The sequence below is a fragment of the Lepisosteus platostomus genome, chromosome 4, assembly GCF_059453375.1.
Source record: "Lepisosteus platostomus isolate fLepPlt1 chromosome 4, fLepPlt1.hap1, whole genome shotgun sequence".
Taxonomy (NCBI): domain Eukaryota; kingdom Metazoa; phylum Chordata; class Actinopteri; order Semionotiformes; family Lepisosteidae; genus Lepisosteus; species Lepisosteus platostomus.
In genome coordinates this window covers 38,696,440-38,713,931 of record NC_142614.1, presented here as the reverse complement: position 1 = coordinate 38,713,931, position 17,492 = coordinate 38,696,440, and the positions used below count along the sequence as shown (strand labels likewise).

Genomic DNA, 17,492 nt, shown 5'->3' with positions numbered 1-17,492 from the left:
GCATGACGTTGCCGTGGAACTGGAGGACACAAATGCACAGTTACATAATGTATGTTAAAAGTTAAATACACTAATTTCGTGAATATATCAATGAAAAACATTAGTGGTACCTTTACATGTTCTGTTTTTTCTGTTGATGTTAAACCCGTATCCACAGTCCAGTGTACAAACACCATCTTTTAAGTAGGTGTTTTTGTTGCACACTCTGCACTGGTGAGCACTATCACATTCAAGGCAATCAGTAGAACAGGCTGAAAAGTAAAAAATGTTAAAGGTGACATCACATGTGTTAGTATTTTTTCAGTTTTTTTCAGTTCCATACAAGCCTTTTTGTGAAGTGACCAGGGTATTGTTAACTCAAAGACATTTTCTTCTGTCTGACATACATAATTAATTTACCCTACTACACCCTAATAAAATTACTTTTTCAGAAGTATGACATTATCAATAAGATCCAGAAAAAATCATTTTTTATTTTAAAGATCAATTGTGCATCAGTGTGCTCAAATGGAACACAGATACAGCCGCTCAGAACATGCGTCATTTGTTGGTAACACAGTTACCTTTAAAGCAGCATGGTATTACTGGCCAAAGACAATCAATAGGTGGCACTTGTGGTGCGCTAGATGTTAGTGAAATGATTACTTCATTTAATCTGTTTCCCTATTGTTTATCATCTTTAAATCCATTTAATATGGAATATTAATATAGAATAGTGTAACTAAGGGAAAATGTGGTAGCTGACAATAAAAATATCAAACATAACATCCCTGAATGTCATAAACTATATTAATGTAGAAAATATAACAAATATATTATACATATTATATATAGCTGGTAGTGGTAGCTAAAGACAAAAAGTACACAACAATATTCCAAGTTTTTCATAAACATTTTCTGCATCAAAGTCTTAGACTCGTCATTTGCTGTGGTTATTTTGGAAAAGTTTTGACATGCTAACTATACACTCATAAGAACATTCAGTATGTGAATTTTTGCTAATCCAAACATGAAGAATTTGTGCCTTGTAATTCGTTATAAGAACAAAATTTCGCTAATCCGAACTTTGAAGTTCGAAAGTGACCAATATTGACTGAGAACCAAGGCATTGTGGTTAAGGACACAATGAGGCAGCAGTCCTTCATTTACGATCACTGCGAAAGCTTGTGCTCTCATTTTAAAAGTGTTATTTTGTGTTTGTTTTGTAGTTGTTGTTCAATATGGGCCCTAAGAAAGAGTTTTCTTGTTTGTTTCCATGTTTTATGTATTTTATTTAATTCTGACTAGCTTTCTTATTTTTCTAGTCAATTTCTTTAGAGTAATAGTCGACACCAGTACGGGCATTGTTCTAGCCATTCGTTTGGATAGAGATCTATTACAAAGAATGAAAAATGTAAATATTATATCATATTATTTTACAGCTATAGTTGGCTTATTTGAATAGAACTGTGTTGTTTACTAAGCTTGCTATAATGGTCTGTATATGGTATCATATGTTTAGGGTGGTTTTGGAGTGAACTTGTCTTCGGTTCGGAACAGGGTGGAATTTTCCACATAAGAAATAATGGAATTTTTATTTTCGATTTACAATCTCCCGCCTTCCGAACAGATTTTCAGGAACGAATTCAGTTTGGATAATGGAGAATGAATGTATTGAATTTATATACTCTAGAAAAATCGATTTAAAAAAATAACTGTACTATTATTATATACTGGGATTGAACCCGTTCCGTCAGCGTCAGGGAACCAGCTGGCTGGGCTAAAGGAAACCTCAGTCCAGGTGCCTAATTTGCTCTGGGAGGTTGTGTCTGGCAAAATTGGATCTGGCGTGTGTATTGCCAGTAATTGGAGAACATCAATACGATGGGCAAATGACTTTTTCTTTTTAAACTACATCAAAAATAAGATACAATGACATGTCCTTGCCAAATATTGCATGACTTTAAAAGCTGTAAAAAACTGGTTTAGTTAAAAACCATTTTTAAGCATGAAAAGCGAATTATTTTTCTTCCTCGTGATCAGCTTAGTTTGCATACGTTGTAAGATTTTAACTTTTTACTTAAATGTTTAAAATACTTGAATTTCATAAATGTAACACACATTTAATACAGAAAAAAATCACATTATCTTCTCTTCCAGTTATGTAGGACAGATCAGCTGGTCTTTTTTTCCCCAATCAGAGGCTGTGAAAATACTGCGCTCCAACAGAGGCGGGGGAAGGGGGGGGGGGGGGGCAGCGCAGCCCGATCTTTCCTGTGCGAATGGCACCAATCGTCTCTGCATTTATCACTTAGTTTTTAAAATTAAACAATGTAAATCATTATCTTTGTCTTCTACATCCCTTAATTAACTTTAAGGATATCACCATTTAGATTTATTTTTCATACAAAGCAGGAACGTATTGCACACCCTAATGGCATATTTAATAAAAGCAAAATTGCTCAGTTGGACAAAAGTACATAACCTTCCACCTTCATCATAAATACTTTAATTATGCATAAATATTTAATGCATCAAAGTCTTTAACTTGGTAACTTACATGGGTTCGGGTTTTAAGGTGCTTGTTCTAACATTGTTAGTTATTATTAGTTGTAGTGATTTAACATCACTTGATAGTAATATGAATATGGAATCGTGTAACAAAGCAGCTAAAGTATCACAAGTGGGTGTTTTGGAAACATTTGACATTCATTTTTTTTAACTTCTATTGTCCTTGTAGTGGAAATGAGCACTGTAATGTAGCAAACTGCACCCAGGCGGTTCAATGCGCAATCAGAGCATTACTTTCGGTCTGTTTCTGATTAAACCAAATGCATAAAAGAGTCCACTATCATAGCTTATTGTGAACATGATGTGTCTCTTTCAGGTTTCCACCTGAATTAAGAAAATCTATATTTTCTTTTAATCCAAATGTCAGCAGCTAGTAATCAGCCTACAATGTAGCTTGAAATTAAAAAAAAAAAGTTTAAACTGTTCTATATAGTACACCGCCTGGAACTGAACCTGGTTCGTCAGCGTCATTCAACAGGGAAACAACTGGATGAATTATTGTAATGGATAAGGACAACATTACAGGTTGTGCAAGCTGTTTGCCAGCGTGGTAACATCACCACCCTTCCATGTGAACAGCAGGGATCTCAGCGCCTGGGCTGAGGGGAGCTTAAGCTTTAGCTCAGCTGGCTGGTTCCCTGTTCAGTAACACCAGAGACCCAGTTTCAAGCCCCAGCGGTGGAGGACTGACCTGAGTTGGGAGCGGTGAGGGCACAAACCCACGAGCACCCGAAAACATTACATTATTGTACGTGATGGTTTTATGTTTAAGGATTTCTTCACGGAAATCTTTCAATTAAACGAGGGAGGGGGGAAGGATTATTTTTTACAATTGCCAGTAATCAGGGAACAGCTTATCAACACGATGGGCAAACGTTTTTTTTATTTTTTTAAATTAAATAAAAAATAAGATACAATGACGTGTTCCTGCCTAACTCAAATATTGTTTGACTTTAAAAGCTGTAAAATATGTTTTAGATAGTTAAAAACCACTTTTAACTTAAAAGTTGAAAATACTTGAATTTAGTAAAAGTTAAAAGTACTGATTTAATACCTCTTGTTAGTAATATTAATATGGAGTCGTGTAACTAAGCAGCTACAAATATCACAAGGGGACATTTTGGAAACATCTGACGTTTGTTTTTTAAGAATTATATATTATTGTCCTTATAGTGGTAATAGGTAATGGACTGTCATGTAATGCGCTGCACCCAGGCGGTTCAAAGCCAGATCAGAGAATTACTTTGTTACATAACTGAATATATAAAAATAGTCCATTATTATAGCTTGTTTGTTGGCATTATTATTGTTGTATCTGGATAAATTAAGTGATGGTATTGTGATTAAGGATTAAGTTAAACAGAGGAAAGAAGGTTTTTTTTACAACTGGCACTCCTGACTGATTTAATTCCCTTCATTTAGCTGAAATGGATAAAGAAATCATTCAATAGTTATATGTATTGGAAGGCTCTGTTTTAACAGACACTCCAACTGAAACCTGTGTTGTACAGTAATATAGACGTGGGTAATGTCATCCCCATTAAACAATGTGCTTATCGCACAAAACCTGCTAAACTAGAAATTAGACACAAGAAGTGTATTATTGGACAATGCTGTGTGGCTCTGGTGGAATTTCTCTGTAAAGTTATAGAGGAGACACATTGTGTATCGCCTCTTTTACACTTGTAAGATCATTGCAATGTTAATGCGACACAGAAGATATTAAAGTTTACAAAGAAAGTGGATTACAGTAATACTACCAGCTATATAAATACATATATTTAGATCCTTAAATTAATATCGTTATTAATTTCTTTAGATAAGAGATTCCATATAATATTCCCTATTTAGCAGATTCTAAAAAGTACGACGTTTTTTACTGCGATAACGAGTGCAAGTATTCATAGAAAAGGTTAATAATTTAACTCACTTAACTTTGAACATGTTGTGATATTTAGAAATACCAACAAATAAAATATAGTGTCGATAATATTTATTATTTTAGTTTTAAAAAACTGTGCAGAGGAATTACAACAGCATTGTGTCCTATCTTTCAGAAGTCAGTTGACTTACACTCTGTTCCAGCGTGATCAAGCAATAATCGTGCCAATACCCAAAAAGCCCTGTCCCTCGGATAACAATGACTACAGGCCGGTAGTGTCACGATTGTAGTCCCTCCTCCTTAAGGGCGCTCCGGATCTTTTCACTTTGGACCTAATTTTGTGCACCTGCCCCTTGTTCTAGCCTCCTTCCCGTCCCCCTTAAAAGCCAGACCCTCAGTCAGTTCCGGGCTTTGCATCTGATTCCCATATCATGCGAGCCCGGGTCCTGATGCATCTGGCTCCATCATGTTTTTAAGTCTCTGTTCTTGTTCCTGTTCCCCCTGCCAGTACCGACCTGGTTCCTGGTTTTAACCCGTCTGTTCCTGATGGACCGCCTGGCTTTGGACTTTGCCCATTTTTTGGATTCCCCGTCTGGATTACCTTTGGATTGTTTGCCTCGGCCACACCTCCCCCGTGCACCAGTGCACCATGGACACGCCCCCCTGTCCTCATTCCCGTCTCCTGCATGACTTTTCTCCCCAGTGTTTTCTCACTTTTGCCCGGATTGTGTCATCCGCATAGGGTCTGGAAAGAACTGTCCCGTTACAGGTAGTCTGTTGTGATGAAATGCTTTGAGAGGATGGGATCCATGCTGTGCTCAGAAGTGAACACTGTACTGGATCCATATCAGTTTTCATATAAACACCGGCGGGGCACCGATGATGCAATCAACAGAATTATGCATCTTCTTCTAAAATACCTAGAGAACCCCAATACCTATGCTCGGATGCCGTTAGTGGACTTCAGCTCTGCATTTAATACGCTGCAGCCCCATCAATTGGTAAGTAAGTTGAAGGAAATGTCCGTTAACCATAACATTATAAGATGGTACCATTCAATTTTAACAAATCGCACACAGTATGTCACAGACCGTAACCTGTGCTGGTCTACATATGTTGAAAGTGTTCGCTCCAAAGTTCAGCAGCGCTTATATTTCCTGCGAAGACTAAGGGTGTTTGGGGTTAGACAGGAAGTAATGCTACTCTTTTACCATGCTGTAATCAAGAGAATTATCAGATATGGTATTTCAGTGTGGTTTGGTAATCTATCAGTTCATTTTAAATTGCAAATTACCCGCCTCATCCAGACAGCTTTGAAGATCATCGGAGTGAAACAGCACCCCTCCCTGCAGACAATCTTTGAAAAATCCATAATCAAAGAGGCAGGAAAAATTATATCAGATCCTTCCCACATCCTCAACTCTGAATATCAACTTCTTCCTTCCGGCAAACGTTTTAGGGTTCCCAAATGTAAGTCAAGCAGATACAAACATTCCTTTGTTCCACTATCCATTAAAGCAGTCAATGCAAATGTCAAGGATAAACACAATTTTGACTCTTACAACCCACTTGAGTGCAATATGTTTTGTGATGTGTTATAAATGTTACATGTTGTTATGTGTTATACTGTACATGTGCGATAGAATGATGTGCAATGTTTTTCTTATTTTATGTAATAGTAAAATGTGCAATGTTTTTCTTCTCTTTTTTTGCGTTCTATTTAAATAGAACAATAAAATCTTATCTTAAAGAAACCCCCAACCTCTAGCATGCAAGTCAGATGCCTAAGCCATTACACCAACGCACCAATTGACAACGTAAGCTATAACTGAACAGAGCAGGCAAAAAGTTTCCAAGTCGCTGGTGAATGAGTCAAATTGCTACAGATGTTTACAAAGTGTAATATTGTAATAATTTGAGCTATATAAATATAATTATATCATTATTATTTATTTAGATACTCAATTCCATGTTATATTCCCTATTAATCAAATTCTAAAAAGTATGCGTTTTTTTATTGCGATAACGAGCGCAAATTTTAATAGAAAAGGTTAAAACATTATAACTTTTTATGAAGTATATAAACTTAATATAGTTAGAAGGAGCACGTAAAAAAATTCCAAAATAACTACAGTATGTAACCGAATTAAAGACTTTGATGCTTAAAACGTTTATGAAGAAAGTGGAATACTGGTGTGTATTTTTATTTAAACTACCAATACCAGCCATATACAGTTTAGATAATATGTTTATGTTCCTAAATTAATACGGTTTATGACCTTCAGATGCATTAGGCTCCTCTTCTTTTTATGCTCAGCTACTAAAATTTCCCTTTAGTTGTAAAATACCATATTAATATTCAATATTAAGTGGATTTAAACATGCACAATAAAGAGATTAAATGATTGCAATCGTTTCACTAACAACCAATGAACCATAAGTGCCACCTGTCGGTCATTTTGGCCAGCCAATCACATACTGCGGTATAACGCACTGAACTGAATATAATTTTGCGCGGTATGGGGTTGTACCTTGCATTTTGAATGGCTGCATCTGTATATATCACAACATGTTAAATATTAAAATAATATTAATTAATTAAAAACATGAATGAGTTAGGAAACATGAATACTGTTAATGGCTGGAGTAAAAACCAGTTCTGCCAGTTTACAAAAAAGTGGAGAAGGAATGAGTGGTAGCTAAAAATTAATTTATGAATAATAAATATTATTTCAAACTGCTTGTATTTTGTTGAGGGTTATTTGTCATTGATTAAACTTTCACTTTTAGATTAAAACTGAGAGACTAAAGAAACCTGTTAAAATATCTGCCTTGTGACATTTCTCATACCGCTCCAAAGCTGTGTTCAGAGTAAAATCCTCTAACCTGAATGCCATGACGGACACACCACCAATTACCCCTACACATTACCCATACACAAAAGACCACTAAAACTAAAACAATCCTAAGCGCACACATGCACCAAGGAAAAAAATGGCTCCTCAAAACAGATCAAAGATCAAGGACCACCCCCCAAATATGTTAAATTCCCACTACAGCATTACAGCAAGATGAAAGTGGGGAACACCAGAAAAGACGGATATAACAAACATGCAGACACAAACTGAATAACAATGCAAAGTGTATTTCCAAGAATAGCAATTAATAATGTATAACAAGACCGTCAAAGAAGCAGACCTTAAGTTTAGAATATCACAGTAGGAGACAGAACTGTTGAGTTTTTATTATTTTATAAAATAATATGAGTTTATTAATATAACTGTTTATAGTTTTTAGTTTTTATTGAGTTTTCAGAAGGCTCAAACAGAAGTAGTAAACACTTCTGCTAACACGGCAGCTTGTAAGAGCAATATATATGATATATTTATAAGATATATGATATATATACTGTATATAATAATCAACTAATTACTAAATATCCAATTTAGTAATTTTGTTTTGTAAAATAGCCCTACGCTGTTTTTAAAATTAATTTTATTAACAAAATTAATGAAAAAATTAATAAAATCTAAACAGTATACAACTATAATAACTGGAAAAAGATTGTCCCAAGGGGCTCAGCATTGACCGGGATTCTGGCAACAGCCCAAGTGCTTCTACGTGCCACATCAAGCATTCACAGCGCCACAAAATCTTACAGTCCCACAACAGAATATTTTTTTAAAAGTGTGATGCGGTGTGGTAGGGTGTGTACACCGAAATCTGCTGCATTATTCGCTGTGCATTCTGAATGGCTGGATCTGTATATCATTATCATCATGAAACAAAAGGTGAATCTTACCAATACATTTGTGCAGAAATCTGTCCAAGAAATACTTCTTGCCACATTCATGAACACACTGTCCTTGCAGCACAACATAAGGTTTTTTACATTTCTCACATTGATATAACTCTTCACATTCCTCGCAATGTACTTCACACCCTAGTAGAAAGGAAAACAACCAGCAAAATCATACTCAATCTGTATGAATGCCCTGTCACCATCCTATTCTAGCTTTAAAAATATAACAATAAATGACTCAGAGTAAATTAAATTTAGCTAGGCAAAATGGTTTTTAAAAAGCAGCCAAAATCTGACTTTCAATAATGCCATTTTGACGATCAATAACGATCAGCAGGTGTCTTTCAGTCTCAATTTTAAGTTTTAATCTCACAATTATGTTTTTTTTAGAACTCCCTTCATGTATTCATGTCTACTTGTAGCTTTTATGGGATTTATGTACATGGTTATGTGTGGTTAATATTAACTTAATTGATGAGTAGAAGAACACAAGAATAAGATTAAAAGACTACTTGTAATGTCTATCTCAACATCCAAATATATTGTGAGGAAATTTGACCTCTTGTAGCATGTGATCTAACTCTGCATTTACCAGGCATTGTGTCGACATGCTGAACTGCCACCTTAACGAAAACAGAAACAAAAACATACTCAGAAAAAGAAACACTATCTAAAGAAGCAGATTCTCATTAATATACAAATGTTATAGGTAATAATAATAATAATAATTGCTTACACTTATATAGCGCTTTTCTGGACACTCCACTCAAAGCGCTTTACAGGTAATGGGGACTCCCCTCCACCACCACCAATGTGCAGCATCCACCTGGATGATGCGACGGCAGCCATAGTGCGCCAGAACGCTCACCACACATCAGCTATCAGTGGGGAGGAGAGCAGAGTAATGTAGCCAAATCATAGAGGGGGATTATTAGGAGGCCATGATTAGTAAGGGCCAATTGGAAATTTGGCCAGGACACCGGGGTACACCCCTACTCTTTTCGAGAAGCGCCCTGGGATTTTTAATGACCACAGAGAGTCAGGACCTCGGTTTTACGTCTCATCCGAAGGACGGCGCCTGTTTACAGTATAGTGTCCCCATCACTATACTGGGGCATTAGGACCCACATGGACCAAAGGGTGAGCGCCCCCTGCTGGCCCCACTAACACCTCTTCCAGCAGCAACCTTAGTCTTTCCCAGGAGGTCTCCCATCCAGGTACTGACCAGGCTCACACCTGCTTAGCTTCAGTGGGTTGCCAGTTGTGAGTTGCAGGGTGATATGGCTGCTGGCCATATATAGGTGGCTGTCTGGAGTGAAATAGATCAGCAAAATGGAGAAAGAGAAGCCAAAAAAAGAATGACACTATGGAATGATGCCTTAAAAAGCATAACTGTAATAAAATTCAACAACAGTACGAACTCTGGCATTTCTCTCCATCACGGTAAAAGCCTGTTGAGCATTGCTGCATGCAGGATCCATCCTGAAGGACATAGCCATCCATGCACTGAAGGCAGTCTGTAGAAAGTGGACCTCTGCAGGCATTGCAGCTCCAGTCACACTCTGAAAAGGTCAGAAATGTTAATTACAAACTAATATATAAGACATAGTTAGGTCACTTGTAAAACTTTCAATTCACAAAACCTTTCAGTTTACTTAGAGCAACATAGTGGTTAATTGATTTTGTTTTACATCTGAAGCTGTAAATAAGTGTTCCTAGAAATCTGATATTTGTTTACCATTCTTAATCATAAAATAATTTTAATTTCTACCAACAAGTGTCTAAGTAACAAGTAATAGGTTTATTCCATGCTGAAAAAAAGAAGAAGGAGAACACAACGTTTCGGCCGTGGAGCCTTCTTCAGGTGTGAGAGAGACAGGGCAGTAGGCAAAGGTAAAGTAGCGGGAGAACAAAGGTTGAGAGGGAGGAGGAGTGAGAGGCGGGAGCAGGGGACAGAAAGAGAGGCCAATCAAGAGGTGTGAAGTCAGAATGGGTGCAGAGAGGTGTGAAATGAAACTTCCAATGAATGGAGAAAATTTAAAAGAACAGTAATCTGTCGTTAAGGGAAGGGAGAATGTGTGATCCTAGCTGCAGAATAATTTTAGTTTCGGTGGTCTTTCTGATGTATGAGTTCGGAAAACCGTCTTTGAGAACACAGACGGAGAGATTAGAGTGGTCGTGGCCGTCAGAGGTCGTGGCCGATTGGCCTCTCTTTCTGTCCCCTGCTCCCGCCTCTCACTCCTCCTCCCTCTCAACCTTTGTTCTCCCGCTACTTTACCTTTGCCTACTGCCCTGTCTCTCTCACACCTGAAGAAGGCTCCACGGCCGAAACGTTGTGTTCTCTTTCTTTTTTTCAGCATGGAATAAACCTATTACTTGTTCCTTTGCAGCCTACGCATGCTGACGCAGCTACCCACCTGAACTACAAGTGTCTAAGTATGTGTCTTTTTGTTCCAAAGATTACCTGTTCAAGTCTGTGCTATATCATTAACCTCCTGTGACACTGATTCCCCCTGCAGTGCAGACAATGTACTGCTGGGACTTAAATGGTTTGAGTTAGCATGAGGTAACTTTAAGTGCAATTTTGGAAAAATGATAAGTCTCCTGTAATAGTGTGTCAGAGGGTTGTGTGCACAGTCCTTGTTCCCTGTAATAGAAAAGGGGTTGGAGCCATAAAACATGATGTTAAAATTTGGCATTTCCAAACACTAAGGGTGCAAAAGGAATTGTTGGTTTCAAAAATAATAAAAACACAGTAAAACATATGCATTAATTAATGATAACCTGCTAATATAGTGGACTTTTTTGTTCATGTGAAATGCGAAGATCATACACTATTAAAACAATATAATTTCACACTGTAATATAACTGAGCAAGGTAACAACAAATCAAAAATTTGTTTCTGTAATGTTGCATTTGATATAAAAGTTTAAAAAACAGTTATTATTTTCATGAAGTGTACTTCAATTAAATTACTATGTAAGGAAAAAGAGCCCTTATTTTATTACATTTTGATAAACTGCTCAGGAAAGTTAAACTCCTAAAAACTCTTATTTAAGCACCAAAATTCACCACTGCCAATGTGCATTTAGGTTTAATTTAATCTTGCAGGCTATGATCGGTGACTATGGAAGCATCTCTAAGAAACCAGATAGGTAGCACCTAGCTAGTGTCAACATTTCCACTTCCTAGAGCTTCAAATCAAAGGACTTGGTTGTGCTAGGTATATTTCACTTAAGTATTTCTAAAATATTTTGTGTGCTTGGACCAAACAGTCTGTTGCCTGTCAGGTATGTGGCTGTTTCATCCCAGTGTGTGGTCCGTGCGTATTTTGTTGCTGTGTTCCACACTTCCTGACCTTGATTGTTCTCCCTCCCCCATTACAATCATTACATCATTGTTTCTGTGTGATGTCATCATCAATCGGCTTCTCGGCCAATCAGAGTGCAGGGTTCAGGGTTTTCTGAATGAAGGGGCCTTTTGTTTGACTTCGTTCCCGCTTGGCTTTGGTTTCATTTCGCTTTTGGTTTTTGCTTCAGCTTTGCTTCATTCATGTGTGTTTTCTTATAGCTTCGGCTTTGTACACAAGTACCAGTAAATCCACAAACCCCCTGAACTGGTCAAAAGGGTCTTCTCCTTTAAGTCAGTAAATTAGGTTCTGGGTAAATGATTTACAATGCCAAAAGTACAGGATAAAATACAGAGAGACACAGTGGAACAGATGAGAACAGAACAAAAGAGAGGAGACAGGAGGACATGGAGCGTGAGAGGTCCTTGTCCAGACATCCATAAAGTATTTGAATATCTATAAGAGAGATTGCTATTCTGTGTTTTTTAGGCAGCTCTGATTTCCTGTGTTAAATAAACACTGGATAAAAAACAGCCAGATTAATGGGTGCACTTTTAGAATAGGGAGATAGGTTCTCTGTCATTTGGTGGCATTATGAATTTGAATATTTGGTAGCAGTTTTTTCTGGGTGGTCTCTGGAACCATTAACAAGTAAATAGAGTAACTTGTATATTGTATGCTTAATGTGGTTCTTGTGGTCCCCCCCCCCCCCCCATGTCTGAATGATTACTCTTTTAACCAAATCTGTACCAGAGAACAAAGACCCCATGTGCTTCTAATCATACCAAACCCTCGGGTATATTCTTTGCAAAATTCTTACAAGTTGCGGGTCATGAATATGTTACTTATTGACTGATTTGTTCTGTTATTTCCCATTTTCATCTTTTTCAAAACCTTTCACTTGTAACATTATTGTAGACTAAACTAGACAGATGTTTATAATTTTTTATCTCTGAAAGGAAGCATCAAAAGCATAAGAATATTTTTCTGCACTTAGGTTTTTAAAACAGCTTGAAGTAATAAAACCTCAGGTATAATGCAGGTGGCAAGCTATTTCTTAGACGCACTCACATGCATTCTCTTAGTTAACTCTCTTCAAATTCATCACTTGGGTAATGGTGCTTTAGGCATTAAACCTACATGCACATTTCTAAGACAATGTGAACTATTGATGTCAAATAAAACACAATGTGGCTTCTATGGATTACATTGTGAATAATTCTCTACTGATCGAATGGAATTTAAATTTTTCTATGAAAGATTTTATCAGTAATGCTTATAGAAAAAAAGTGAAATGCCCAAAGTTTTTTACAGTGAGTTTGCTGTTTTTTTGAGAAAAACAAATAATCTTGAGACCAGTACTTCAGAATACCAAAAGGCTTCACCAAAGCTAGCAACCATACCTCCTCACACTATGTATGATGTCAGATAAGCATCAAACCAAGCTAAGTAGTTCAAGTAGGTAGCTGCGTCAGCATGCGTAGGCTGCAAAGGAATAAGTAAAGGTTTATTCCATGCTGAAAAGAGAAGAAAAAACACAATGTTTCAGCTGTGGAGCGTTCTTCTCAACCTGAAGAAGGCTCCACAGCCGAAACGTTGTGTTTCTTTTCTTCTTTATAAACCTTTACCTGTTCCTTTGCAAACCAAGCTAAGGTCTTCGTATTCTTGAAATGTCATTCTTACCTCTGCATGTCCTTGTGGTAAAGTCAAGGTAGTATTGCTGGGCACAGCTCTCATGACACTCTCCAAATAGCAGGACTTTAGCATGGTCTCTACAGGAGGTGCAGGATCCTGGCACATCACATGTCAAACACTGGCCGTCACATGCTACAAACGACAGGTTTAGAAGACCTTCTGAAACTTTATCTATTCAATAAAGGTAAAACAATGCCTTGGGAAACGATGCATGACCAATATATTTTTTATCATATTTAACTAGGACTACCAACTGCCAGAACAAACCACACAGAAAAAGAGTAATTAGTAGAAGAAGGGAAGAAACAAAAGCCTCAGTAAAAGCAATTACTGTAGACAGATAAACTGGGACTACAGCAAAACATTCAGGGAATTTTAACATGAAAGAAACTAGCACTAATCCTTAAGTATGTGATTATTGTTTTATGTTTAATAAAATAATTTCCTCTTTGTGGTATCCACAAATATTTCCTATTATGAATAGGAGGAATTCCCATGAATTCCATTCATTTAGCAAATGTTTCCAAGATACATTTAATCATGGCTAGGATCTTTTATTTAATTAGATACAGGTTCTAACTTTTTTTCTTATACAGTATTTATACCTCAGCTGCAGGGTACAATTCTGTGAGGTAAAACCTCAGTATTTGTGTGGGTTAGGTACTTTTAAGTCTAATAGTGAATTTTCAAATGCGGGAGTTAATATCTAACGGGAAAACAGGGTATGGTTCCACAGCTCCTCAAACAACCAGTTCCGTAGTAATATTTTTGTTATAACTGTTAACTATTTCAGAAACAGTGTTAATAATTATAGGTAGTATTTTCAATCAAAATGAATACTGGAAACTTAAAAAGCACTGTTTTCCCCACATAAGTCAGGTTACTGCATTGCAAACAAATAGATCACTGTTATAACCCTGTATTAGTGTTAGTGTTTATTCATAGTAGAGTACATATTCTCTACTTGTACAGCTTACATAATAATAAGTTTGTGCAAATAGGCATAATCATGAATATAGAACTTCTGAATATTGAGGTTTTACCATATCCCTATGCATGTAGATGGCTGGACTCTGAAACTTAAAGATATTCGTAAATAATTGTGCTAGTAAACATAGTGTGCTATGTACAGATATACAGATGCAGCCATTCAAAATGCACGGTACAAACCCGCGGTACGGGAAACTACCCACAAGCCACCACAGGGCACCGCGGTAAGTGATTGGCTGGCCAAAATGACCGACAGGGGCCCTCGTGGTGCATTGCTCGGTAGTGAAAAGATTTAATCATTTAATCTCTTTACTGTGCACATTTTAATCCGCTTAGTATTGAAAATGTATTTGAAATTTTACCACTAAAGGGAAATTTTAGTTGCTGAGCATAAAAAGAAGAGGAGCATAACGCATCTGAAGGTCATAAATGATATTAATTTAGGAACATGATTATTTTATTTATTTCTTTTGCACATTTATTTGAACATTTCCATCGATTGTACAAGCACTTGGAAACTATCCAATCCCTAGTTCATCAGGCATTTTCTTTTACGCTGCGGGCATTCTCCCGGACTGTGTCTTCTAGGATATAATGCCAGCGATTTATTGTTAAATTTGGGTTTCCAAAAACGCCGCAGCAAACTCTTTTATGTCCACTATAACAGACAATCTCCTTTGCTTTTAGCCGAGCGTTTAATAATTTCCTAAAATGAAAATGATTTATTTTATTTCCCTCACGGGATCAATAAAAGTATCTATCATCTATCTAAACTATGGGACAGAATTCTGGGGTCTCCCTATACCAGAGATTACGGTAGGGCTTCAGAATGGTGATTGGCTGACACCATCTGAAACCCCTCTGATTGGGGAAAAAAGACGTGCTGATCAGGAAGAGGATTTCTTTCTATTCGAAACGTGTATTTTAAAAGTTTAATTAAGAAGTAAAAACCTTACAGCGTACACAGATTTCTAAACTGACCAGGAGGAAGAAAAATCACCCGTGTTTTGTGCATAAAAAGTGGTTATTAACTATCGAAACCTGTTTTATTTATTTTATTTTTATTTAGATTAAGAGTTACCGTCACCCCCATTCCCATTTAAATCACAAATCTGTGTTTAATTAAATGTCTTTTAACATAAATCGTTATCTTTGTCTTCTGCATAATAATGTTCACCACTCTGTCCAGCAAATTAATAATAAACTTTATTTTATATAGCGTTTTAAACAAATAACGAATTAGATTGCTCATAAACCTAATCACTTATTCCACATAAACACAGTGTAATTGCTCTCTGAAAATGCTTTTTCTTTTTATTTAGGCTCAGATTTCAACTAAAGATCGTACACTAATTACTAGCAGTAAATACTGATGTTTTGCTCCCTCTTACCACAAAAATATTAAAAATAATGTATTGTAGCTGGGATTAACTTTTTTTCGAACGTGTCTCTACCTGCTGCGACTCGGACATGGAATGGTTAAAGATGGCGACAACTCAGGACCCCAGAGATGGGGGGGCGTCTTTCCACCTCCATAACTAAAATGCCAAATAGGAGTAGTTTTTAATTCAGTTTGAATTATAACTGTACGTACTGTCTTCATCTTTGGCCAGGGCTTTAAAGAGAGGGCGCGCCAACATTTTTTAGTTCCGTCGTCTGCGTTTAAAGGTACCCCTGTCGCGGAAGAATTCGACCTCGGAACGTTCACCCAGCGTAATTATTGTTTCATTGCACTTTGACAGACTGTCTTTAAATCAATTGTTGACAGAATATCCCCACCTCCAAACAAGAACAAAATTGCAACGATTTTATTAACTGGCTGTTTCAGTAACCTAAAGTATATATCTAAAGTAATAATTTAACAATATATGTAAATGTTTTAAGATATGTTTATGTTGTGAATGTCTGTATCTTATTTTTAGTTTTATTTTGTTTCATGTTAATTTTATAAGAGAATCTTGATTAAAATACTTTTATTTTTTTACAATCTGATAATGCCAGACAGAATTCACATTCGCTGCAGCCAAATGGCCTTGCAGATACTGTATCAAGGAACAAAACAATTATCGCGCCCGGCTCCTCAATGGAATCGCTTTAACATGCTAATGCGTTGGTGTAAGACTCTGTGTCTGTACTCTGTGTACAGTACATTGTGAACAAACCGGTTTCACAGGTATTTTCAACCCCCAACCAATGTTGTTTCATCGGTTGTTATCCTGTAAAGCGCTTTTTGAGATGCCATACTGAAAAATTCCTGCACACAGCCATTGCAGCGGAATTTGCATCATTTGGCAGGGCTATGATTCATACAAGTGGTGATGGATTTGGAGACAAAATGTATTTACATTGGGTTGTTGTAAGTGGAGCACTAATAAGCCCAAAGCTCTACTTATTATTTAACAAACAAATGCACCTGACAAGCTGGACAGTATGCTTCTCAAAGCGCTTTACAGGATAACAACAACAATTTACAAGTTCTGGGAGGAAAAATATGATCAATATTAATAATAATAATAATAATAAACTTTATTTTATATAGAGCCTTTAAAGGTGGCTCCTCAAAGCGCTTTACAGGATAACAACCGATGAAACAACATTGGTTGGGGGTTTAAAATACCTGTGAAACCGGTTTGTTCACAATGTACTGTACACAGAGTACAGACACAGAGTGTTACACCAACGCATTAGCATGTTAAAGCGATTCCATTGAGGAGCCGGGCGCGATAATTGTTTTGTTCCTTGATACAGTATCTGATCTGCAAGGCCATTTGGCTGCAGCGAATGTGAATTCTGTCTGGCATTACCAGATTGTAAAAAAATAAAAGTATTTTAATCAAGATTCTCTTATAAAATTAACGTGAAACAAAATAAAACTAAAAATAAGATACAATCTACAGACATTCACAACATAAACATATCTTAAAACATTTACATATATTGTTAAATTATTACTTTAGATATATACTTTAGGTTACTGAAACAGCCAGTTAATAAAATCATTGCAATTCTGTTCTTGTTTGGAGGTGGGGATATTCTGACAACAATTGATTTAAAGACAATCTGTCAAACTGCAATGAAACAATAATTACACTGGGTGAACGTTCCGAGGTCAAATTCTTCCGCGACAGGGATACCTTTAAAGCGCAGACGATGGCACCGAAAAATTTTGGCACGCCCTCTCTTTAAAGCCCTGGCCAAATACGAAGACAGTACGTACAGTTAT

At 36.7% G+C, this 17,492-nt stretch overlaps 1 protein-coding gene across 3 annotated transcripts in view; it reads right to left on the bottom strand.

Annotated features, from left to right (window-relative positions):
- The window catches only part of fras1 (Fraser extracellular matrix complex subunit 1), a 367,570-nt gene that overhangs the window by 134,266 nt on the left and 215,812 nt on the right, over positions 1-17,492 (bottom strand). For all 3 annotated transcript variants that reach the window (XR_015935951.1, XM_088629471.1, XM_088629472.1), the window contains 4 exons: positions 13,268-13,411; positions 9,656-9,796; positions 8,235-8,375; positions 111-251 (listed from right to left, as the gene is read on the bottom strand). Coding sequence is in view for 2 of the 3 variants with exons in the window: in XM_088629471.1 (XP_088485597.1) it covers positions 111-251; positions 8,235-8,375; positions 9,656-9,796; positions 13,268-13,411 (567 nt within the window). In the remaining variant the exon portion in view is untranslated. The remainder of the gene's footprint in view (positions 1-110; positions 252-8,234; positions 8,376-9,655; positions 9,797-13,267; positions 13,412-17,492) is intronic.